The sequence below is a fragment of the Cynocephalus volans genome, chromosome 17 (genome assembly GCF_027409185.1).
Source record: "Cynocephalus volans isolate mCynVol1 chromosome 17, mCynVol1.pri, whole genome shotgun sequence".
In the NCBI taxonomy this organism is placed as follows: Eukaryota; Metazoa; Chordata; class Mammalia; order Dermoptera; family Cynocephalidae; genus Cynocephalus; species Cynocephalus volans.
In genome coordinates this window covers 40,199,275-40,224,584 of record NC_084476.1, presented here as the reverse complement: position 1 = coordinate 40,224,584, position 25,310 = coordinate 40,199,275, and the positions used below count along the sequence as shown (strand labels likewise).

The 25,310-nt window shown below is 45.8% G+C and overlaps 1 protein-coding gene across 1 annotated transcript in view; it reads right to left on the bottom strand.

Moving 5' to 3' along the window:
* Positions 1–25,310, bottom strand: part of PAX5 (paired box 5) — a 169,110-nt gene that overhangs the window by 72,199 nt on the left and 71,601 nt on the right. The window contains exon 7 of the mRNA XM_063081683.1: positions 4,728–4,857. Coding sequence (XP_062937753.1) covers positions 4,728–4,857 — 130 coding nt within the window. The remainder of the gene's footprint in view (positions 1–4,727; positions 4,858–25,310) is intronic.

The window sequence follows — 25,310 nt, the reverse complement described above, 5'->3', positions numbered from 1 at the left end:
TCCTTCAAGATGTGCTACAGTTCTCAGTGGTGTTGGTAACTGCCCCCTAGAGGGTGTTCTGAACATTTGTGGAAGATTTTATATGACTGAGAGGCATTATTGGCTTGCAGGGGAACGGCCCTATACAACAAAGAATTTTTCTGCATCCCTCACTATTCTCATGTTCTGCCAAACATTCAGGTAGGTGAGAAATCTGTTTGTAATTATTTGAATCTAGAACTGAACTTCATTTACATATAAATGTGAACTAGCAATTTCCATGGTCTTAATACACACTGAATTTTCTAGGAATGCAACTACCGTGTCAATTGAGCAAAGCTTGTACAGTACTTTGTTTTACTTGGAACATTGCCAAGAGTTCCTCACCTATTTGTAGAATCACACTCACAGTGTCAGTATGAGTCCCCAGTCCGCACCCCTGCACAGCTCTGTGTTCAGTGCTGTTGCATTCATGGTGATTGTGTGCGTGAAGAATGCCCTGGACTACTTCACTACGTCTTGCAGTTTAGATACAAAGAGTATTTACATATCAAAGCACATAGTATTTAATTACAAATAATTTTGCTTTCACTTCTTTTACCTTTTAGTTGGGGCATTATTTTGATTTTATTTGCAATTAGATGTGAAGATAGGCTACATCCTTTATGAACTTAATTTCAGGAGAGTAAAGGGACATTTAAATATTTGGTATCCCAAGGGGACACCGCATGGGACTGGGTGGAGGACCCCACAGTGATGAATCCTTACCACAGCACTGCAAAGGCCCATAACGCAGAGAAAGGGGAGCAGAGATCTTCTACTGAATCTTCGTACATGAGCATCTGATAACACGTGTGTGTCTGTGCATCTGTGTGTCTGTCCTTTGTATTTTTTCATACAAATGGAATCATACTTATTATTCTACGACTTTTTTTATTTAAAAGTATATCTTATTCATTCATGTCAGTACAGACAGTTCCACTTAATTCTATTTAATGGTTGCATAATATTTTACTGTGTGAAAGAGACATAATTTATTTAACCAGCTCCTATTGATAGACATTGCATTGTTTCTATTTGTTGGCCATTATAAATAATTTTTTAATTATTATATAGATATCATTTGCATCTGTATGAACATATCGGTGAGAAAAATTCCTAAAAGTGTATTTAAAAGTTCTGAGTCAAGAGGATAGGTATGTGCATTTAAAATCTTGAGAGATACAGAAAGAGATTGCACCAATTTATACTCCTATAACAGTATATGAAAAGATCTGTTTCTCATACCCTCTCGAACACTGAACCTTAATCTTTGATAAGATAACATTATTTTTTAAGGGTCTCATAACTGTTTTAATTTGTAGTTTTAATATATGAGTCAGGTGCACATATTTTTATACACTGTGGGACATCTGCATTTTTTCCAATGAACTACCTATTCATATCCTTTGCCTGTTTTTTCTACTAATTTTTTTCTTATTCATTTTTAAAAGCTCTTTATGTATTAAAGAAATAAGCTTTTCGTTATCTGTGTTCCACTTTTTTTTTCAATTTTGTCCTTTGTCTTTTGGATTTTTTTGCATACATGAAAAAGATTTACATTTTTAACAGTTTTGTTTTTGTTTTTGTTTGTCTTTTGTATCTGGAACATATTTTATAAGGCCTTCCCCACTTTAAGATTATAAAATTTTTCTCTTGCATTTTTTTCCTAGTTTTATTATGGTTTTCATTTTTTAAAGTTTTGATCAGCCTGAAATTTATTTTGATATAAAGAGTGAGGTAGGGATCCAGCAGGCTCAACTGTACCAGCACTATTAACTGAATGACTTATCTTTTCTCCACTGATTGAAATGCTGCATTTATGAATGCCCACATATATCTGAACCTGTTTCTGGACTCTCTGTGCTGTTCCATTTGTCTGTTTACTTCAGTTTCAGTAACACAGTTCTACTTATTGTAGCTTTACCATGTGTTTTAAATATTAGGGCTGTTAGTCAAATTTTAGAATTTTTCTAGCTATCATTGAGTGTTTATTCAGTATTTAGCATCATTTTGACAAATTCCAAAAAACTTTCTGTTGATACATTGATTGGGATCATTTTGAATTAATAGATGACTTAGGGGGAATTGACATCTTTATGATATTCCAGTTTTTCCTATCCAAGAACACACTACATCCATTTATTCTTTTATGTCCCTTAATGGAGTTATAAAGTCGTTTATTCCTAGGCATTCTATATATATATATGAGGGTACTTCAAAAAGTTAATGGAAATATTTGTATTATCTTTTAATTCTATTTTTCCATGAGCTTTTGAAGTACTTTCAGGTATATATACATATACATATACATGCACATATACATACACATACACACATATATACACATACATATATATATATATACATATATATACAGTTAATGGGCTGTTTTATTCTATTATGTTATTATTCTATTATGTTTTCTAGCTAATTATTGTTTACTTGCAAGAAAACTATTGATTGTATTGATATTAGAATACTTCTAATATTTCAAAGTTAAGCATAATTCTAGCTTAACCTGGGTTATTTGCATTCTTTTTCTACTCTATAATGTGACTTCAAAATGGATAATTCAATACACAAACAGGTCTTTGGTCAAAGGTTTGCCTGAAAAACCAGTCCATGCCCAGACTTGCTGCCTGGGCCTACTGAAGCCTTCTCTTGCAGACCCTGGGACAGCTAAACCATGCAGCGGTTCTTAGCACCAACCTTCTAGAACAAGGGTGTTCAACTCAAACCCTTTCCAGGTTAGGCTGGTGAGATAAATGAGGGAGCTTCTGGGTGGGGACCAAGAGGTCCTGTCTTGAGGGCTACTGCTACTGAGCACCAACCTACCATGACCATGTATAAATACGGCCCAGTGTGGCCAGATTTTCTGACTTTCCAAGGGAAGCCAGAAACCCAGATTTTCATTTTTTAAATGTTGGCTCAGATTTTTTAGAAGCCCTATGTGAGCCCAGCTAGAGTAGCCCTTTGCCCAGACAGCCACCAGTTTACCACTTCTGTAGATAGAGTCTCAGAAGGGTGACAATGGCCTCCACGTTTGCTGGATGATTTTTTACCTACATAGCTGTGTGCACAAGTGATAGAATGTAGTATCCTCTTGTGATCTGCCTAAATCCAAGCCTCCCTTGAGCCCTACTTCCAATAACAAGCAAAGCAGTCTCCTCCAGGATCTCATGTGATCCTCACAAGAACCCTGAGAGACCAGGACCATTTTACAGATGGAAAAACTGAGGCTCAGAGACATGTCCAGAGTCAGACAGCAAGGAAGTGACAGGGCTGAATCCATCCCCTGATGATCTGTGTGTCAGAGTGGCCTGTAGTACACGCCCTGGTGCTCAGTCACAGCCCCACTGCTCACGAGCTGTGATCTCAGGTGAGCTACTTAATTTCCCAAGCCTTAATTCTTTATTCATGAAGTAGGCATGATAATAACAGCTCCACCTCCCAGGGTTCCTCTGAGGATAAAACAAGTCCACTGAGCATAGTGCCTGGTACTCAGTAAGTACTCAATAAAGTGCCAGTTGCCACCTGCATGTCTAGAACCCCAGTCTCTGTCATCACTTACGATGTCCTGCCTACCAGCCAACAGGGACATCCTGCTACCTCTGGCTGGAACTCAAGGCTCAGGCTCAAGTGTGGCCCAGAGCCCCCACTATCTATTTGTATAGTATCTGAGAGTGCCTCCTGCCTGTCAGGTTGGACGACCTCCCAGAGCTGGTGGCTGAGGCTGTCCCAGTGCTCCTCTTATCCCAGTGCTGCGAGAGCCAGCGGGTATCTGCCTGGCCTGACCCTCACATCCAGCCCTTCTGCAGCAGCGAGCCCATGACCAGCAGCCACCATGAGAGTGCTCTGGGAGGAATAATAAGAGCTATACTTACTGGGTGCATGCTGTGTGCTGGACAGGAGTCTAAGCACCTTACATAAGGGTACTTCAAAAGTTCATGGAAAGATTCATATTATCTTTCAATTCTATTTTTCCACAAACTTTTCAAAGTGCGCTCGTATGTGTGAGCCTATTCATCCTCACAAAAGCCCTGGTATCACTATTCCCATTTTACAGATTAAAAACCACAGCCCAGAATTCGTAGATCACGTATCCAAGATTGCACAGCTAGTAAAAGGCGGGTTGGCACCCAGCAGGGTGCCTCCAGGGCCCACACTCTCCTCTTTACACCGGCCGCTAAAGAGGCTGCCCTGGGCTTTCCAGAAAGGCAGCTGCTTTGCGCACCCTGAGCACCTTCCAGGCTGAGCCTCCTGCCATTCTTGACTGAGCCTAGAAACCTGAAATGCCTATGACAAACTGTGCGGAGTCCTGTTCCTCCCAGAAGCTGGAGCCACCCAGGGCTGCCTTTCTCATGAAAGGGATAAATCCCAGGCTTCTGAGCACTCAGCTCCACCCATGGGGATCCCTCTGACAGGAGGCTTCCCTGCCCCCTCCCAGCCTACAGTGAATGTGGCATTTGTTCTCTGGCTTTATAGGAACAATATATGGCTATGTCTCAACATGGCCACAACCCCGGGCCCCACAGTTTCCCACCTGACCTGCTCCAGGCCGTCATAACCTCATGAGACAAAATGGCCAGTCATGTCCAAAAGCACCAAGAAGCCATTCTTCCCACCACACATGCATTCTCCCTCTCTCTCTCTCTCTCTCCCTCCCCCACTCACTCCTCACATCCTCACACCCCAGGGGCCCTCACCTGTCACGATAGGGTAGGACTGTGGGCCAGGCACGCTGCTCCCGATGTCAGCGGGGGTGGGGCTGGTCAGGTTGGCCTTCATGTCATCCAACCCTCCAGCCAGTGAAGCCATGGCAGAATACTCGGTGGTCTGAAAGAGTAAATAGAGACATCTCAGCACCAAGACTCCGAAGCACTCTAGTCAAATGCTACCGCCACATTCTGGGCTCAGCCACCAAGTTGGGCTAGTGCCAAAGCCCACAAGGGGCTCACAAACCCCCCAGTGCTGAAAGGGAAGACTCTGCTTGACAGATAAGACAGTTGTCCAGAATCGACAATTCTTCCCAGGTGAGGAGGTGGGCAGGATTCAGTGAAGCTTCACAAGAATTCACACCTGGCTCTCCTTGTCTCCTGCAGGTTCCCCTCGCCCAGCTGCAGCTGGGCAGAGTCAAGCATCCTCAGTGCATGCAGAGAGACATCAGTAACAAAAAGCAAGGCAGAAATAAGAGTCTTCTTGCCAAGAGGATAGAAAGAATGGATTCTGATTTCTGTGCTCTTAAATCACAGAAGTAGAATCACAGAAACAAGGATTAAGAGGAATCTGAGAGATCACCCAGTCCAAACCCTTGCTTCACAGATGAGCCAACCGAGGCCCAAAGGGAGAAGGACTTTGCCTGTAGTAGAGAGTCCAGGGGGTGGATCATCAGAAACTCTCGCCTTAATCCAATACATCAAGTCAAATGAGCCACAGTTTGGTAAGTGTTTGAATTCTGCAAGCATGTGAACACCTGTATGCTGAAAACTGTGGGGTACATACATCTGATTTACCAAGTCCAGCCCAACCATGTGCATTTGGCCCATTAGTGTTGCTCCTTTCTTTAAGCCATCTCATGAAACCAGAGCTTGCAATGAGTCACTTCCTGGCCACCCAAGCCATTGTCAGATTGGTCTCCAGAGAAGGCAGTGAAGATGCCAACCTGGGTCTTCCCATCGAGGACAGACTAAATTATAGGCATGAGTAACATGTTTCTTCCTCCCACCAAACCTCCAGCCCTATTTTCCAGTATAGAAAATATGTGCAAATATTCAAGCTAAAGAATTTGCTTGTGTGTGCCAAGATTTGGTGTGGGGAGTTTCCTCCAGGACCCTGGCACTGCCAGTGGAGGACACATCCTGTCTATTCAGGGTTATATCCTTGGCAGGCAGGGACAGGAAAGCAGGCAGTCTTCTGGAAGGAGTTGCAAGCACCCTGGGTGGGATGACAAGGACTGAGCCACTGGGAGAGAAACCAAAGGAGCCACTGGGCAATTGGCAGGCAGAAGAGACTGAGACTCAGGCCCATTCCTGGTGCTTTTCTCTGCAAGTCAGTCAGAAAGAACTTCCTGGGCAGCTTAAATGCCAACCAGGGTTGATGGCAGCAGTTAGTCCAATAGGACTGCAGGCAATGCCCTCTGAGATGAATCTTGCTGAGGACACCTTGTTCACAGCTTCCTGGGGCTCTCACTCATCTTCCCTTGGAGGCTGATTCTGAAACACACGGAGGACAGCACAGGCCCAAAGCAGCCCAGGTACTTCTAAGGGAGAACAAGGCTGGGAGGACAGGGCTGCCAGACCAGGAATCACTATAAAGCTACAGTAATTAAGACAGTGTGGTATTGGCACAGGGATAGATAAATAGACCAATGAAACAGAATCGAGTCCAGAAACTGATCTATGCACATATGGAACCTTGATATATGAGAGAGGTGATGTACAAATCAGCCAGAAAGGGTGGACTCTTTATTAAACAGTGCAGGGGTAACCAGTTATCCATTTAGAAATGGGGGGAAAAAAGAAATTGGATCTTTACACTGGACACAAAAATCAATTCCAGGTGGAATTGCAATGCCCTAAATGTGGAAGGCAAAGGCATCTAATGTGGTCAGCTTGAGGTCTAGCCAAATTCTTAGGAACAAATCTGCCTTTCATGGAAGAGCAGCAAGTGCCTTTTCTGCCCTGGTATGCTCACACAGGGTTCCCGGCCATCCTGCTATCCTGCCTCAGTGCTTTTTCCTACAGAAAGTCTTTCCTGACTACCATTTCCCAGGAGGTGAGAGTCCCACCTTTTCTCTGCTGGCCCTGCCAAATGGTGCTGGGGCAAGAACCACCACAGTCTTCACAACTGCATCAAAAGCTCACGCTTACCAAGCACGAGTTTTACCTGTATTGTCCCATTTAATCCTCACAGTCACCCCATGAACTAGGCTCTGTATTATCCCCATTTTACAGGTGAAGAAACTGAGACTTCCATTATAGAAGGGAAATGACTTGTCTAAGGTCACACAGCTTCTAGGTGCCAGGGCCAGAATTCAAACCTGAATCCCTCTGACTCCAAAGTCTTACAATTACCCTACTGATTTTCATACTGTGGCTCCTGATCCACTAATAGGTACAGAAATCAATTTACTGGTTCCACCATGTTTTTAAATGAAATTAGGATGGAATAGAAAATATGTAAGGGTCTCACACACAGAAAAGGTAAGTCCTACTTTGTGAATCTTTGTTTCACAAATCAGTGGGTATGTGTGTACCAGGTAGAGATGAAAATATATTTCTTGTTATAGGTCACAACCAGCAAAGTTGGAAAAACTGCCTTCATTCCATGCAGCAGGGAGCTGATGGGAAAAGGTCTAGACTCGATCCCCCGCAGAATGGGACTTGGTCACAGCATTTACCTCCTAATTTACTAAGATGGAATTCGTAATGAATTTGGGATTCTAGTCACTGGAAGCTTCTTCAGTGCATTGCCATGTGCAAAGATGGGAGGTCAAAATGCTTCGTATAAGGTCTCTTCCTACATGGCAACTTCTAGAGTTTCTGGGCCCCTGTTCCTCTCTCTTCTTTGTGTTCCAGAATGCCCTAGTAAAGGTCTGAGCATAGCGGGTGTGCACTCATTCAACCTTTATTGAGCCCTGTTGTGTGCCAGATGGTGTGTGAAGACCAAACACACTCTTTGATCCTCATCCACAAACCCCAAGAGAAAAGATACATGGCCCCAGAAATTCCATTCAGGAGGGACGAGAGCATGGAGCCATTAATTTACACGGGGCAGAAAGCAGTCAGGAAAGGTTTCTTGGGGCAGGCTGTATTCAGCCTGGATTGAGCAATCCCTGACCTCCAAGGCAGAGAACAGCTGAAGGAAAGCTCAGAGGTAATAGCACAGGAATGATCCAGGAAAAGGGCACATGCAATAGCTGGAGGGGGTGGAAGTATAAAGGGTGAAGATGGAAAGGTTCCACTGTGAGGGACTTGCACAAGGAACACGTGGATGAACAAATGAATGAGTGGTCCTTTGGAGAGCCAGGCAGCATCCCAGCCGAGAGCCAGCATCCCTTCACCCCTCCCCACCCGACTCCTCACCCTTCCCCATTCCTAGACTCCAGCCTCTCCTCTCCCACAGGCTGGGCAGCTGGCTCTCAAGGGAAAGCCTCTATTCTCCCAAGACAGCAGAGCCAAGCAGGGTTTTAGAGAATTGCAGGAGGATGGCCAACAGGGATATCCTGCCTCTCAACTTATTTAATTTCCAAATAAAAGGACCTTTTTTCTATCTGAGTTTGCTTTAGTCAATAAATTTAGTATCAGACAAAGTTCATCCAGTCACTGAAACAGGTGGATTTGGATCATCTTTTCAAGACAAGAAATCTTCCGTTTGTGTTACACACGTAGTGGGAGGTCCAAAAACCTAGTCACCCAACCACTGTTGGCTCCTAGAAAGTAAAGCACCCCCCCCCAAAGATTCAGGACTTGGGGGACAGTGGGACCAGAAATGGGTCCTTGGCTGCCCTTTGCCAGCTGTGCCTGCCACCTCGCAGGGCTTGCCCAGAGTCCAGCCTCTCTTCTTTGGTGGGATTCCATGGCTCTTACTCTACTCCTGCATAAGACAGGGGATGCTGTCATTTAATTTAGGTGCTTAATTGTTACCTAAGTCCTCATCACTGTCTGTTCCTTTGAGCTGCCTGTGATTTTTAAAGGCAACTGTGTTCTCCCTAATCTCCTGGGCTCCCTGGAACATCGCTACACCAGCTGCTCCTCAGCTATTTCAGACACGCTCATACCTCTGCCCGGAGGGCTTATCTCACTCAGTCACTTAGAGAACTCCTACATTATCCACAAGACCGAGGTCAAATGTTACCTCTTCGGTGAAGCCATTCCTGAGCCTCATACTCCTACAAAAAATAATCGCTCCCTTGTCTATGCTTCCACATTTAGTGGCATTTTACACAGACCTCCATTATCTCACTTCCTTTCATGTATAATGGCTGTTTGTCTATCTCCCTCCAGGTTGCTTTGAGAGCATGGAACATGGAACATCCCGAGGGGCCCCTAAGTGCTTGTTGAATGAATGAATGAATGTATGGTCCAGTAGCATGTCATTAGCCACAACACTCAAAAATTAACTGGGAAGTGTCTGAACAAGAGCTGCAAGGGATATGCTAACATCCCCCCCCCACCTCTACCTCTTCTCAAGTTAGATGACCAGAAAGCAATGTCCCTGTCCAACATTCGTTAAAGCCCCTGGGGTAATGCCTTCACTGGTCTGTGATAGAATATCAGGCCTTCAACATTTGTAAAAGTTAATATAAGAAAATAGCCATGCAAAGAACACTTTTTTAAAACCTCTGGAGACATTGCCCTTTAGAATATTCAAATTCTTTGTCAATACTTCCTCTAATTCAGTACCAACAAAAAGTTTCTTCTCCTGATGAATCATTAATCTGCCTCTGACTGAACAACAGGAAAACTGAAAACCACTGCATATCCCTTTTTGCTTTGGCTGCCAAGAAGCTCAGTCAAATTTAGTACTCAGTCAATACCATCACGTCATTGCTGACTTCTGATGCAATGATCTTCCCCTTTTCCCTACGTAATTTCTGAACTTTCGGATTTTACCTTAAATACATGAAATTGTTTATTCTGCAGGCCACCTCAAGTTTTTAGTGAAAGTGAAGGCTGAGAATGATAGACTGATGGGAAAAGACGGGAAGGAAGAAAGGAAGATCAGGGAGAAAGGACAAGAGTGAGAAAGAGAAGAGAAGAGAGAAGGCATTATTGGTGCCTCTTTTCCTGGTAACAATGGCAATCTACTTCTGTTTCTCATAGTTACCTGGGGAACCAAGGGCTGAACAGTGGGGTGCAGAGCTATGCACACAGTCACACATGCATAAGTGTGCTGGTACACCTACGCACTTAGGAACACCACCCGTGCCCCACCCCCCCACCACTGACAGTCACCAGCAACAGCTGTGTTCCACATTTCCTACTCCTCTGAGCCCTTAGGGTTCTTTCTTAGGATGTCATTTTGGGCTTCTGCTCCGTCCTCATCAGATCCCCCTAGTGCAGTCCTTGACTATGACCCAGGAAGAGAAATAACTAAGGTCAGCAGTTCACATACTGCCTACTCCAGTGCAACCAATTAGAATAAAACTTCCTCTGTCTGCAACCACAGGCTCCTGTAAGGCCTCAAAGTCAAGACCACCAGCCCCAGGTGTGTGCACACTCCTCACAGACACCATGCTCCACATGATGGAAAGTCTTGCTCTCTCAAATGTCAGAGCTAAAAGGATTCCCAGTGTGGAAAAACTGAGGTAGAGAGAGGGGGATGGACTTCCTAGTTAATTTTTACCTGCATCCTTCATGGCCTTTGACCCAGTGGTAAAAAGAACTCATTTCAATAGGAGTGATAACACAGGGTTCTTGTCCCAGCTGTACCTCTTTCTCACTCATGTGACCTGAGGCAAGCCAGGCCAGCTCTCTGAGCTTCAATTTCCTCATTGGTAAAATAAGACTTTAATTCAAATCCCTAGCTGTCTGTCTGCCTGGGTGATCCTGAGAATCTAAGAGATAAGGATAGGGATAGCACTTTGGAAACTAAGCAACATGAGAGGCCAAGGAATCCTAGCAAAGGACTCAGGAGGCACGTGCCCCAGGAGAGTATGCGCTGGGCGTCATTAGGGTCCTTAGGAAATTACCTGGAAAAGGACTGCCTGGGGCTGCACCAAGTATTGTCTCATCAGCACGGGGCACCACTGCCATAGCATGGAGGAGAAAAGAAACACAGACACGTGAGAAGGGGGCAGCAGGAAGGAGGGCAGCACACGGGGACGAGGCTGCAGGGCTGACTACCTCAGAAGGCCCCCTCAGACCAGGATGGGGAATGTCACCTGATGAGCTCCTGTGGGCTCAGTGCCAGGCCTCAGACTTGCCCACCTCCACACCTACCCACAGGAGGATGGAAGCTGGAGTAGGGCAGGGGGATCTCCAGGGCCTGGCCCAGTGAACTGGGACTGAGGAGGCAGAGGGATCTGGATGGCCCTCCCTTCACTGGTCTCTGCTTCTCCATCTTTCTGGGGACTCCCACTTGATGATCTCTAAGTCCCACTGCCGATGCCCTTTGCCTCTACCACTGGCCATGTGACAAAGTATGGACTCTCCAACACATGAATTGCAAGACAAGAAAGGGAGGTGGAGGCGAAACCTATAGGTTAAGAAAGACTTAGAGACATATCAGTTGATTGCAGTGTGGACCCTGATTCAAACAAACTGTAAAAAATACAAATGTAAAAAAAAATCATGACATGTAATGAAACCATTGGAAATTTGATACTGATTGGGTATTTGATGACAGTGAAACATTTGTTAATTTTTTAGGTGTGATCATGGTATTGAGGTTATGTTATTTAAATGGTCTTGTCTTTTAAAGATTCATTCTAAAATACTTATGGATGAAGTGATATAATGCCTGGAGTTTGCTTCAAAATAAAGTACAGTTAAGAAAATGTGGTGTATCTATACAATGGAATACTTGTTCAACAATAAAAAGAAGCGAAGTATTGACACATGTTACAACATGGATGGACCTCAAAAGCAGTATGCTAAGTGAAAGAAGCCAGATATAAAGACATTCCATGAATATGGAACGTCCAAAAATGGCAAATCTACAGACACAGGAAGCAGAGCAGTAGTTGGCTGGAGCTGGGGGTGGGAGCAGGGATTAACTATAAATCGGCATGAGGGATCTTTTTGCACTGATGGAACTGTCCTAAAACCAGATCGTGGTTCCACAATTCCTAAAGTTCACTAAAAATCATTGACCTGCACTCTAACAATGGGTGAGTTTTATGGTTTAAAAATTACACTTCAATAAAGCCAATAAAAAATAAGGCAGAGTGTGGCGGGAGGAGGGGTATCAATGAGACAAGACTAGCCGTGAGCTGATCACGGCTGAATCTCCTGAGGGGTGCTTAGCGGCTGATTAGACTATTCTATCTACTTTGAACGTCCCCATAATTAAAACAAAAAATCTCAAACAGCACGTATTTGACTTGTGGCACTGCTTGCCGGCACTCGTCAGCTGTCCAACAAGCACCTGTGGAATAATGAGAGCCCCCAGCAAGCTGAGGCCAGTAGGAGCTGCTTTCTTGCTTCCTTGTCCTTGCACCCTTCCTTGCTCCTTGAAGGCCATCACCCCTGCGTCTTGACCTCTCATCTGCTCAGCACTTTCCAGTTTGCATAGCCCTTTCAGGTCTGTTATGCCCTTGGGAATCCTGGGGTGGGGGCAGATGCAGAAATGGAGCTCAGAGAGGGAGCTCACATGAGCCAATGCCAAGCTCAGAGCCAGTCCTGTACCCCAGAAGCAGAGTTAGGGTTGGAGAAGACTTCACACCAGCTCTGAGAGGAAAGCTTGACACTTGATGGTGGGAGACCCAGCTCTACTACTCCAGCTACAGAGACAGCCCTGAATCTGCAAGCAAGAAGGTGGAATGTTCCACATTTTTAAAACCTGGGTACACCAAAACCCCATGCAGCAAAGCATGTGTTAAAGAGTAGTCCTGGCCTGACTACAATGGATTAGATTGATTGGTAGGGATCTTTGAGACCTGGCTCTGCCTTGGACTCCCAGGCAACGTGGGGCAGACCCCTCCCCTCACCAGCCCTCAGTGACTCCATCTGCCATGAGGGAGATGGACCAGGACTGACAGGGCCCTTCTTGCTCTGAGGCCTCACCAATGTCTGTGTCCCACAAAGGTGGGGTCCTCGCCCTGCAGAATGGGGTTCCCCTTGACCTGGCCTCAGGCTGGACTTAGGCTTCACTCTGTGTGTTGGTGAAAGTGTTGCCCATTCTACCCCAGGCCCTCAAATCCAGAGGTCTGACAGCCATTGGGGAGGCAGGGTGGCCGAGGAAGCCCACTGGGCCTGAGGTCCAGAGAACAGAGTTCAAGTCTGACACGGCCAAATTTGTGCTGTGTGCTACTAGGTCAGGCACCTCCCATTCTCAGATCCTTTTCTCATTTCTAACATGGGATTATATGACCTATCTCATAAGTTCATGAGAAGGCACAAAGCGGGTGATAAGAATATCAAGTCTTTAAAGGCAAGTCTTTTTATTTTCATTTTATGAGTCTCTAGGGCCAGACATGTAAAAAAAAAAAAAAAAAAAAAAAACGACTTGAAAAATGTCCCTTCTATCGTGATGATGGAAATGTTCTGTATTTTGAGTCTATCAGTATCATATCCCAGCTGTGATACTGTCCTACAGTTTTGCAAGATGTTATCATTGGGGGAAACTGGTAAAGGGTATATGGGATCCCTCTGTATTATTTCTTACAACTGTATAAGAATCTATAATTATCTCAAAATAAAAAGTTTTTTAAAAAAAGGTAAACAAAAACCAACTAGGTTTTAGCATTTTGTCTCTACAAAACCAAATGAATTAAACTTGAAAAAAAAAGGGTCTGCTGAATGGAGGGACTATGAACGATGCTTGCAAAAGTACTCCATAATCTACAAAGTGCTACTATTAGTATTAACTAGGGGGAAGAACTGCCTTCCTCTTCTTCCAGGAAGTCCTCCCTGATGTCCTCTCCTCTGTGTTCCTGAAATACCTGAGTGTGCATATCTCTACTACAGCACTTATCACTCTGCATTGTGCACTTAACTGTTGATGAGGGCCCTCATCCCCCAACTAGAGGGTGAGCTTCATAAGGATGGGACTGTGTCTCCCTCATCTTTGTGGCACCAGGTCCTGGTCCAGCACTCAGCTCTGAACAGATGTGAAATAAATGCCTGTGGAACCAAATGAACTGGGACAGGTACCATGGCCTGGCTCTGCTGACAGCACCAGAAGTGTTTCCCAGGGTCAGTAAGAGGATAAGTGATGTCAAGATGCTTTTATTCACCAGAAGGTACCACAGGCATGCAATGAGACATGCTTTGTTCATTTGGTTCTCCAGAACTGTGCCTGGGTCCAAATGGTGTACAGTGGAATTGAGGGGCTTCCAAGAAGAGATTTGCAAAGTTGACGTGACTCATCTCCCCCTGTTCTGCTTATTGCCTGCAGGCACCCTCCAGCACACCCCAGACAGGCTCCCCAGTTGTGTGGAACAGCAGGGAAAGCCCCAGTGGGGAGGGTGAAGTCAAATATTGTGGCTTCTGTCCAGGAGGAACTTTCCCAGCAATTACTAATCAGGAGGCCCTTTTTTTCTCCAGCCCTTTACATAATTTTAGTGAGCCCAGATCTCAGGGCCCAAAAGAGCTTGGGGTTATGGAGGCTGGTCTTTATCTGATGCTTCAAACCCAACAAATAGGTGTCTCCAGTAACAGGGAAGTCACTATTTCCTGAGGCAGCCACTCCACAGCCACAGGACTCTGGCTCTGCCCCCTGGAGGCCTCCCCATGTTGGTTCTGGGTGTGCTCTGGGGCTCCAGCACCAACAGATGTCCTGCAGGTGCCAGTGCCCTCCCCACCTGGATCCAGTGTGGGGCCCCCAGTCCTCTAGGTCTCATTCTGGACAGGCCCTCAAACTGGAGCATGAGATGCTTGCAGCTGCTTTCCTGGTGGCTGTGTCACCTGACCAATCCGTGCCATTCTCAGTGAACAGAGCTCACTCCAAGTTCGTTAGAAATGGAAAGTGATTATGTATATGAAAAAAAAAAAATGCATTCACTTATTTCTCCTTCCCTTCTCTGGTGTGCTATTTGCAAGCTCACAGTCTTCCCAAATGCAAGGACAGAAAGGTTATCCTGACAAGGATATCATTGTTATTGTGACAGGGCTTGGAACACAGAGCTCCACTTCTGGAGAATAAGAACTGGAAGACAGTAGTCAAGGGCTCCTGAACAATAAGATGCCAGTGGGGCTAAATCCTTGGGGGAGGGGAGGAAGACTTCCAGTCTGGGGATCCCCTGTGCTGCTCCGGCTCTGCCTGGCTGTGTGATGAGCAGCTCTAAATCCTGAAGTGGACAAGAGGGAAGGAGAGTTCCAGAAACAAAGCTCCATCTCCAAGCAGCCAAATTCCACAGGCTTCTTCCAGGCAGTCCCTGGTGGGGCCTCGTTGTCCTTTTCTGCTACAGGGCTAGTGACTGGCAGGGAGGCCCATTACCCCCAAGGGAATGCAGGACGTTTAGCTGCCAAGGGTTCTGAATCGGGGAGGTGTGCAAAGGGAGGACCCCCATCCTCAAGTACCTGGCACAGAGGGAAGGAGGCATCCCAAGATGCTCATAATTCACTTCCTTTCAGAGTGACTTCCCAGCTGTAGGTACGACAGAAAGGTTATCCTGAGCCATAAAGAAATGAAAGAGAAGGCTTTTTCCTCCACATTGCCAGATGAAGAGGGCAGGGGCAGGGGGAGGGGCAAGGGGGGCAGGGAAGTGGGCCTGGATGCACCTCCCCTCCACCACCACCTCCTCTGGCCGTGTGGGGACGCACATGCACACACACACACTCAGGCCAAAGGCCACCTCTCTGCCCTTCTGCTCCCTGTCAAAAAGAACTTTCTCACAGGCGATGCTCTGCAAAGGCATACACAGACAGCCTTGGGAGGGAGTGCCCTCTTTGCCACCAAAGGCTCCTAGGGCCAAACAGAAACTGTGCAAAGGAACCACCAGAAAAAGAAGGCTGAGAAAGCCAGGCCTCCCATGGCGAACTCAGACGACTTGGTTTGCAATTCAGAAGACTCTCACCAAAACCCTCACACACCTCCAATAAGAGTCAGAAGAACCTGAACTTAACAGATGCTTATTACACACCAGGTACTGTTCTAGCTGTTTAAAAGCACTAATTCATTTAAGCCTCACAACAACCCTATGGGGTATTACTACCCCCTTTACAGATGATGAAAATGAGACACAAGGTGTCAAAATAATGTGTCCAGATCACCCCCCAGCAGTGTGACTCTGAAGTCCAAGATCTTCACCACCACTACAGACCACCTCTGTTAACCCGGCCACTGTTAACCCCATCACATTACAGATGAGAACACTGAGATTCACAGAAGCTGAGTAAATTGCAGAGTGGGGGCTTAAGATCAGGTTCTGTCTGACCCCAAAGTCCGTGTTCTTTATCATGATTCTAAACTGTCTCATGAGGAGGCGCTAGAGCCCAGAGGGGACAGGCACTGCTTGGCCAGGCACATTTTCACATGACAACCTACCCGTTCCTGCCTCTACACCTCTGACACCTCCCTCCACCCCAAGTCCCTTTACCTTCCTCCTCTCCAATCCGTCTGTCTACCCCTCCAAATCCTGGCTCAAGAATGATCTGCTATGGGAAATGTTTCCAGACTAGTTCAGCCGTGAATGTCGTTAACTTTGTCCTTTATCCTCCCCATTTAGACAGAAAGTTCCTATACAATAAACTCAGAGGACAGTGGTGCTCACATTTAATGTCAACATTAGCAATTAATCTTATCATTAGTGGGAAACAATAGAGAAATAGTAACATGTGCTATTGTTAGCACCACTAAGCTAAAAAATCAGGCATCTGATTGCTCGGTTGGTTCAAGCCCTCTCTGTTCTTTGCTGAAGGTGACATTCCGGCTTTTAGAAAGATCAGAAACTAAAGGAAGGAAACACCAGGCTTAGGTTTTAGCTATTATGTGCAAGCCCAAATTTTAGCTAATGTTAATAACAGAAAAACTAGCACAGTGACAACAGTGTTTCTGCTTATATACCTTGTTATCAAGGGTAACTTTACTTAAGAGCCTTTGCTTTTAATTATGGGAATATGTTTGCATTTTGCAGTTATGTGTTAATTCCATGAATCTTGCATTTCATACCTAGGAACAAAGAATAATAGTAATTTTTTGTGCTAATACCTATAATTTACTTAAGCAAGCCACTTGCCTTGAGACTGGACATGTAAACAAATGCACCCTCCTGAAGGCTTGGTTTGAGTTTGATTTTTATCAATTCCTTTTTCTCCCTCATACATACACATACATTAATTTAGCCTCTTGATTTTATTTCCTTCACCTTTCTCCCACAAATCAAACCTCAACTAACATACAACTGCTGGCTAGAAACAAGCTTTGCAGGAACAAACAAAAGCTTTCAAGCCAAAGGCAACTGAGATGTTCACAACTCCCATCCAACCATGTCCACCTCCTCCGCCTGGTCCAACAGAACAGCCTCCCTCTGCCCAACTGCCCTGGAAAACCCTGAAATACCTCATTTTCATTTCCAGGAGGGGAAGAGGTTTGATTCCCAAATAAAATAAAAGTTCAGTATAACAGTAGGCTGGGAAAACCCAGGCAGGCTCCTCCTCGCCACCCTGTGTCAAGCTCACAAAGAAAAAAATCGCACCATCCGACATGGTTGGGAGAGTTTAATCCAAAGCAGTGCTAATTAATATCCCTGGCTTTCCAGAAGCCAGTGCCACATACAGCTGCGAGGGCAACAAGGCTGTTCTCCCTTCAATTTTATGGGAAGAACATTTTCATTACAAAGCCTCCTCCCAGACCCTCCTCTGTCCGCCAAATTAGCTTCGAGAAGGAAGCGGATGATCCATATATCAGAACTCCTCTCCCCATTAATTTTATTATTTATATCCCATTTTAAAAGTTTACTGGTGCAACTCCCTGTGCATCTGGCCAGAGCCTTTCTGACAAGCAGTGGTAACTTCCCTAATCCCTTTCTCAGGTGGAGTTTATGCATCTGTCAACAGAATGTGCCAACTTTTTGAAATTTGCCTTGGAGAAAAAGTTGACTGTGGTGGCAGTCCCCCCCCCCCCCCCCGCCCATCTTTCTAAAAAAATTAAATACAGGAGGTTCTAAACACACCCTTTTATGAAATACATGTGGACTTGTGGGCTCAGTATGAGTTATGGGTGCACTACGTGTCCCCTCCAGCCCCGACCCTAGTCAAGCATCCGCAGCTGTTTGGCAAGGCTTGGCCCATTTTTAACCCAAACCACCAGACTACCGACAGGCCTGGTGAAGCCACATCCTCCCATTTTGTTCTAAAACCCCACGTGCTCAAGGCTGTCTCCTCCAGCCTCCTAAAGGGACCCCAAATCCAATCTAAACGTCTCGAATTTACCTGTTTGTCTTTTATACATATAAATAGCTGCATTTCCATTCTCTCTTTGTTTCTCATTTTCATTTGGTTCTAATATCTGCATGTAAATGACGGAAAATAGCATCTGTAATTGGAGATTATGAAGTATGGCCAGCTCCTGACAGGCTGCTAAGGAAGATGGATTATCCTCATTTTTCTGTAAATTTTGTCAATTTTGGAATTCATAAGCTATCAACACTGATCAAAATGGGACTTCACAGCTGTGTCAAAAAAAAAAAGAAAGCAAGAGAGCGAGCGAGGGCACGCGCAGGCGGGGGCGCGCAGGCGCCGAGACGGGCGCGCACCCCAGATCCGACGCCCAGCGCCGCGCCGACCCCCTTCCCCCTGCCCCCTCCCCTCCACGCTGGCAGCTCCCTCAGCACCGGGCCTCGCTGGAACTCGGGCTGGGGCTGCCTAGTCCCCTGCCTAAATCAAATAGCTAAATCACGAGACTGGAAGGCCACAAATCCTCCAAGGCATCCACTCAAACCCGAGCTTAATTTATTGCCCTGCGCTGCCTTCCTTATTTATCCTGAGGAGTGCGTGGCTCGCTCTGGTCGGCCTCGGAGATGTTCTACTCCTTCCAGACCATCACGGCCCACTTGAGGCAATTGTGTTGGTCTCTCTCTCTCAATTTTCCCATTACTGGGAGTAAGTACTGTTGGGACTCTGTAATAGCCCGACTGCAGCCCATATCAATAACAGATGAGGTTTAATCGTCCAACACAAAAATTATTTAGGCGCAGTAAGGACATTCAATGTCATTTGCATAATGGCATTTCTATCGCACGCACCTAACCCGTCTTGCATAAACAAGGCCTTGGGACCATAAATAATAATAAATCATGACGTCTGCACGCCTCTTGCGGTAATAGGAGCCACTCTTTGTGGAAATTATTTCGGCAGGAAATGGGCACTGTAATTTTAAAGACATGTGGCGCGGTGAGGCGTGGTAAATCACGTGCATGTGCATACCATCTCCAGGAGCAGCCCGGGGCCCACGGTGACATCCCTGGGGTGGCAGGAGAAGGAAGACAGCCCTCTGGGGGAAACGTCTGGGACCTTTAGAATGACACCAGAATGTGTCACTCTCCCGGAAACAGCAGGCTGGAGAGGGCAGGACACTCGGAGCCCAGCAGGAGGGATTTGAACCTGGAGAGGCACCCAGGCCTCAGAGTCAGAAACCGCCTTTGTTCCAGGAGAATGGAAGCTCCATGAGGGCAGTTTTTCATCTGCTTGTCTCACTACTGAATCCCCAGCACCTCAAGCAGTGCCTGGCAACCAGCAGGTGCTCAGGAAACATCCATAAGAAATGCACCGAGAGGATAAGATCCTGGTCCTAGATCCTTCAAAACTGCTGATGGAACAGCAGCAAAGGGCCAATCCAGTGATTTCACAACAAAATCCACATTTCTCTCCCAAAGGAACTAAGGGAAATGGCAATCATTTCTCCATGGGTCCAGCCTTGCCAGCCTGGGAGGCCCGGGCCGTGCAGCCGACGTGATGGGGATGATGCACAGCCAAGATCCCTGAAAACAGGTTGAGGTGAGATAGACAGAGGCACAGACCCACAGGGGAATTAGGGCAGGAACTGACACAGAAGCACTGGCATCACTGGTCTGGTGAGCAACAAAGTAAAAATGACCAGTAAACTCTAAACCATACTGGGAGGCAGCTTTGGGGTAAGAGAAAGAGCAGAGATTGGGGGAGGGGAGTAGCCAGCAAAGCGGCGAAGCCCACAGGCTCAGGAGGCAGATGCAACCGGGTTAGAATCCCAGTTCCACCCATCTCAGACCCCTGCCTCACCCCTCCGTGCCCCAATTTCCTCCTCTGTGGAATGAGCCCAATAACAGTATTTACCTCACGGAGTTGTTCTGTGCGTTGAATGAGATAACGCGTGCAAAGTGACCAGCGCTTGATGGAGCTTTGCTGTCATTATTATTCTTCAGGAAGCAGCGCAGATGAGTTCAAGCACAAGTTCTGCCTCTTACTAGCTGTGACATTTGGGACACTCTTCTGCACCCCACTGGGCCTCAGCTTCCTCCACCCAGGGACAGCATAATGAGATGGTCCCCACCCACCTCACGGAGCTGCTGTGAGACTCAACTGAGGTTGTGGCTGTGAACCTCCTTGTTAGTATAAAGTGCTGCCTGCATGCGAGAGATGAACGTTAACATTCCTCACGAGCGCGAGGAAGAAGGGAAGCTCTCTGACACCTGCCCAATGTCACCTCCAGCCACCCCCAGCCCCTGGCAGTGTCCCAAAAAGTTCATGCTTTCCAGAAAAAGTTCTGTCAGGATACCCACCAAACCAACCACAGTGTTCCCTCTGGGAAGAACAAGGGACTGAAGTGGAAGTTGTCATTTTAAGTCTTATACGTAATGTGTTAATTTTACAAGAAGAGAAGGACTTGTGTCACTGAGATTTTTGAAGTTGAAGTTTCATACCTCTATGCCTTGGCACATGCTGTTCCCTACACTGGAATATCAAAAGCTATGAAAATGCTGATGCAACACACAAAAAAGTGCCAAACCAGTGATTTCACAACAAAAACTGTACTTGAGAAACGGCAATCATTCTCCATAGGTCCAGCCTTGCCGGCCTGGGAGGCTCGGGCCATGCAGCGACATGCTGGGGAAGATGCACAGTCAAGGCCTCGTGCAGGCGCGCACCAGCCATCTGCAGCAGGGGAAGCTCTGGCACCCATGACACCACCTACAGCTCTGCAAACACACCTTATCCTCACCAAAATATGAAAACTTTGCTCAAAAGCCGAATAAAGGCTGGAGTTTAGTTTTTAGTATTGTGCAATGCTGGTTTCTTGGTTTTGACAACTAGACCCTCATTCTGTAAGACAGTAAAATGAGGAGTAACTGGGTGAGACATACATGAGAACTGTCCCATCTTTACAACTTTTCTGTAAATTTTAAATTACAGAACTCACTCATAATAAGAGAAAAGCAAATTATAACCACAGCATATCATTTTTCATCTATAAAATTCAAAAGGTCTGTACTACACTGTGTGGCAGACTGTGGGGAAACAGGTCTTCTCACTTAGGGGGATGAACTTTTTTTGGAGAGCAATTTGTTTTCCCCTTTCAAAACTCAACGCACACACGCTGAGCGAGCCATTCCAATTCTGGGAATTCATACTGCAGGCACAGTCCCATGTGTGCACAAATAAAGGTGGACAAGAATACTCATTGCAAACTGTCATGAAAAAGAAAAATATTGGAAACAACGAATAGGAGACTTATTAAATAAACTGTGGTACCCCACATAATGGAATACTGTTGTAGTTGTTAAAAAGAATAAAGCAGCACTCTATTGATATGGAATAATCTCCAAGAAATACTTAACAGAAAATATCAAAAATAGAACAATGTATACAGTATGCTACCATTTGTGTTCAAAAAGGGGGAGTTACATGTTTATATATTTACACATACATTTTTTTGCCCTCATCAAAATATTGTAGATTCATACAAGGATACTTCAAACAGTTCACAGAAAAGAATTAAAAGGCAGTACAAACCTTTCCATGAACTTTTTGAAGTACCCGCATATATACTTGTAGGTATATTTTTTAAATCTCTAAAGAATACAGAAGAACTGGTAATAGCAGTTACCTCCCAGGAAGGGGACAGGGTGGCAAGAAGAAAAGAATGGAGAGGAGACTTACTTTTCATTGCATACATTTGGTATTGCCTAAAATTTTTACCATTTTGCATGTAGTACCTATTAGCATTTTTTAGATGAAAAAATAAAAGTATTGTTTAGGTAAGCTGTAATGAGCATGTGCTGCCTGGATTTGAACAGGGCCATGGCTGTGTCCAGAGGCCCTTGGGGACCCCATCTGTCTTGAGGCGTGTCCTGAACACCCCTGCATCAGCCAGAGTGTCTGGCATGAGTTTCCCAGGCAGCGTGCTTGGCAGCTGGTGGCTGATATATGAATCCGTGTGCTCACCTGTGTGCCCAGGCACCTGCCCCCCTGCTCAGCTCAGGGGAAGGACCCAGGCCCTCCTAGGTCAGAGCCACAGCTCCAGACAGTATATGAGCTGGAAGGGATTTGGGGTTCCCCCATTCGCATCCCTGCAATTTTCAGATGGAAGCTGAAGCCTGGTGAGGGGAAAAGACTTGCTCATAGGGACACTGTAGTAGGACAGGTGACCCCAAATCAGAACTCGGGTCTCAGGAAAAACAACATTTGCAGTTAGGAGAAGGAAAGAAACAGACTGCATTTCTCTGGCTCTCACCTGCTTCAATGGCACCATGGGAATAATAGGTCCTGTCTGCTCTTGTAACACAAAAGTGTTCATGGGGATCAAATAAGGTCATGGACACGAAAGCAGTCAGGGAGCATCACAGCACCTTTCAGGGACAGATACTGAAACACCACTGCACTCCCCGCCCATGAAGTGCTGGGTAGGACTTGAGGAAGACCCAGGGGTGGTAGGTATGTGTACGAGTCCTGCTCCATTGCAAGGGTGATGCTTAGCTGCTGACACAACTTTTATGTTGGGCTTTGCTCTAACTCAGAGAGGTATTGTTATTCTCCTTCCTCTATTGTAGATGCGGAAACTGAGGCACAGGGAGATGAAGTAAGTTTCCCATTATCACACAATCAATAAAATTTTAACCTACATCATGTGGCTACAAATGCTAATATTGGAGGCAGAGCTTTAAGCAGAGAAGCTGCTAGAAGTAATGAAGCCTGGCTTTTTCCCTAAAGTGGCTGAGCACAGGAGGACCGGTTGCCATGAAAGATCATGGCCAACTGGGCAGGGCCTGGTGGGTCGCCTTCAGCAACCCCAAGGGGCTGCAAGTGCCTCAGCCATTCACCAGGGACCCTTGTCTCCCAGCCCTTCTTCTCTGCACCCAGTCCTCAGTTCCCCCCACCCCCAAGGCCTTCTGTGTCCTTGGGCTTGACCTCCTCCAGTGCAGGCTCCATCCCAGCCCTGCTGAATCTGTCTATTCTTCTTCATCTCAGTCCCACCATCCCCCACCTCAACCACTTCACATCTTTTCTCCTCATACCCTGTGACAAGACTAGGATCATCTTGCCTTGTGGGTCTCTGGTCTGTCTGCAGGATGACCAAATTTTGCCTCCCCAGGGACATTGCCTTGAGGCGAGTGCAGACCAAGGGTGGAGTCCAGACAGAGAAGGCAGTCTGAGGTCCCTGATACCCCAACCAGTGCCTGCCTGGCTGGCTCCCGGCATCCCACGGACAGTGGCTCTAATCCATTTCCCACTCTTTCCTATCCCTCATTTCAAATGGTTATTATGCCAGGACATAAGTCTGAAGTGTTACACACCCAGTGTTAATTTTAAAAATCAGAACTTTACGGTAGATAAAGGTGATCTTACTTATTTACTTCAAGTCTACTGAAGACATTGCTGAGGATTTGTGCATTAGTTCAATATTCACAAGAACACACACACAAAAGCCACATCTTTGAAAGCTATTTAATACCAGAAAAGAAGGTTTAAGGATCGCTGTATAAAGATTCGGGGTAAAATAATGATGCAATAGAATTTTCATAATAAAACTAGAAAAGATACATGAAAGACTTGAGAGGAATGAATGAGTCCTCAAACAACTTTGTGCCTATCAGCCATTGTTAAATTCACTAACTTTATTCACACTCATTCGTTCATACCTCAGTGCTTCTAGAAAAGATTAAAGCGGGTCACAATGATGCCAAAGTACATGGAGACACGGAGGGAAGAAAGGAAGGCAAAAGGGAGAACACAACATGAGACCAATAATTGACTGGAGCCAGCAATGAACACGCATGACATGGTTGCATTGACAGGCTCCACATATCCAGGGACCCTCACATAAACCTCCAATAGCCCTAGAAGGCAAGCACTGCTATCCCCATTTTGTAGAGGAAGAAGCTGAGACTTAGTGAGGCCTTGTGACCTACCCAAGGCCACACAGCCAATGGGCAATGGAGTTGGAGCACAACCCAGGTAGTCTGGCTTCAGGGTCCACACTCTCAGCCTTCATGCTCTCCATGCCCCCAAAGCCAAATCAAGGCTAGAGGTTTACAAGCTTTTTATAGGATGGGCCACATTTGGCTCTCCTGGCTGCCAACAGAAGAAAAACCTGGTGGCACAAGATGCAAACTGTCCATTACTCAGAAGTCTCCCGACTGACTCTCAGACCAGGCAGGAGGATTTCTCCCCAGGACCCCCTAAAGAGCAAGCTGAGAAATCGCTAAAAGCCCTCCAGATCCAGGGATGATCTCCACAGGTGGTTTCTTAGGGTGTCCCTAATACAGGCTTGGGGGTCACCTCCAAAGTGCAACTCAGCAAAAGTAACTCTAAGGGGACCATACAGGTGGTTCAGTTACCTAATTGAATGGCTGTATCTGGGAATGATTTTACAATGGATGGAAGACACATAGATTATATTCTCCAACCAATCTCCCCTAAATATTGCTTCTGTGAGACAAACTAAGGGTCATAATGGGAAGAATTCTGATTCCTAACAAAGGGCAGGAGGGAAGTTTCTCTGTGACCACAGTTAAATAGACCCAGCTGGGAGTGGCACTGACACCCTCTTGTGAAAACTGAGTGGCTTGACGGACCCAGACCTGGAGCCATGCAGAGGTGAGAGCCAAGCAACTAACCCCGGGCAGGGACAGGAATCTCTTTCGAAGATTGTTTTGGATCCTCTCCAACACAGAGAGCTATCGATGATGGAGACCCCAAGGTTCTTCTCCATTTAGCACAGTCACGAGGGTTATGAACCGGAAGATATTTGGGGCAGGTGTAGCCACACTCCCGTCTCTGTCATAAAAAGCAAAGGAAATAAAACTCCTTTTGGACAACTAGCTTCAATCAATGCTACTTCCAGTACCTGCCAAGATGAAATCTATGCCAAGATAACCAAATCAAATAGCCTGTCAATAAGGATTGTTATCTATATATCTATTCAAACACAGGAAACAGGTCCTAAAAATAGTGACTTTTATTTTAGAAGACTTGATCCACAGCTAGTCTTTCTGGCAAATTACATCAGCTGGTCTAGCTGTTCGGGCCACTCCTTTAATGAGATAGAAGAGCCAGTCTTCAAATTCCAGCACCACAACTTACCAGCTGCATGGCCTTGGAAAAGTTACTTAGCTATTTTGTTCCTCAGTTTCCTTTTCTGTAAAACTAAGATAATAGTCTCACCCTATATGGCTGCTGAAGATGTTAAATGAGTTAATACATGCAAAC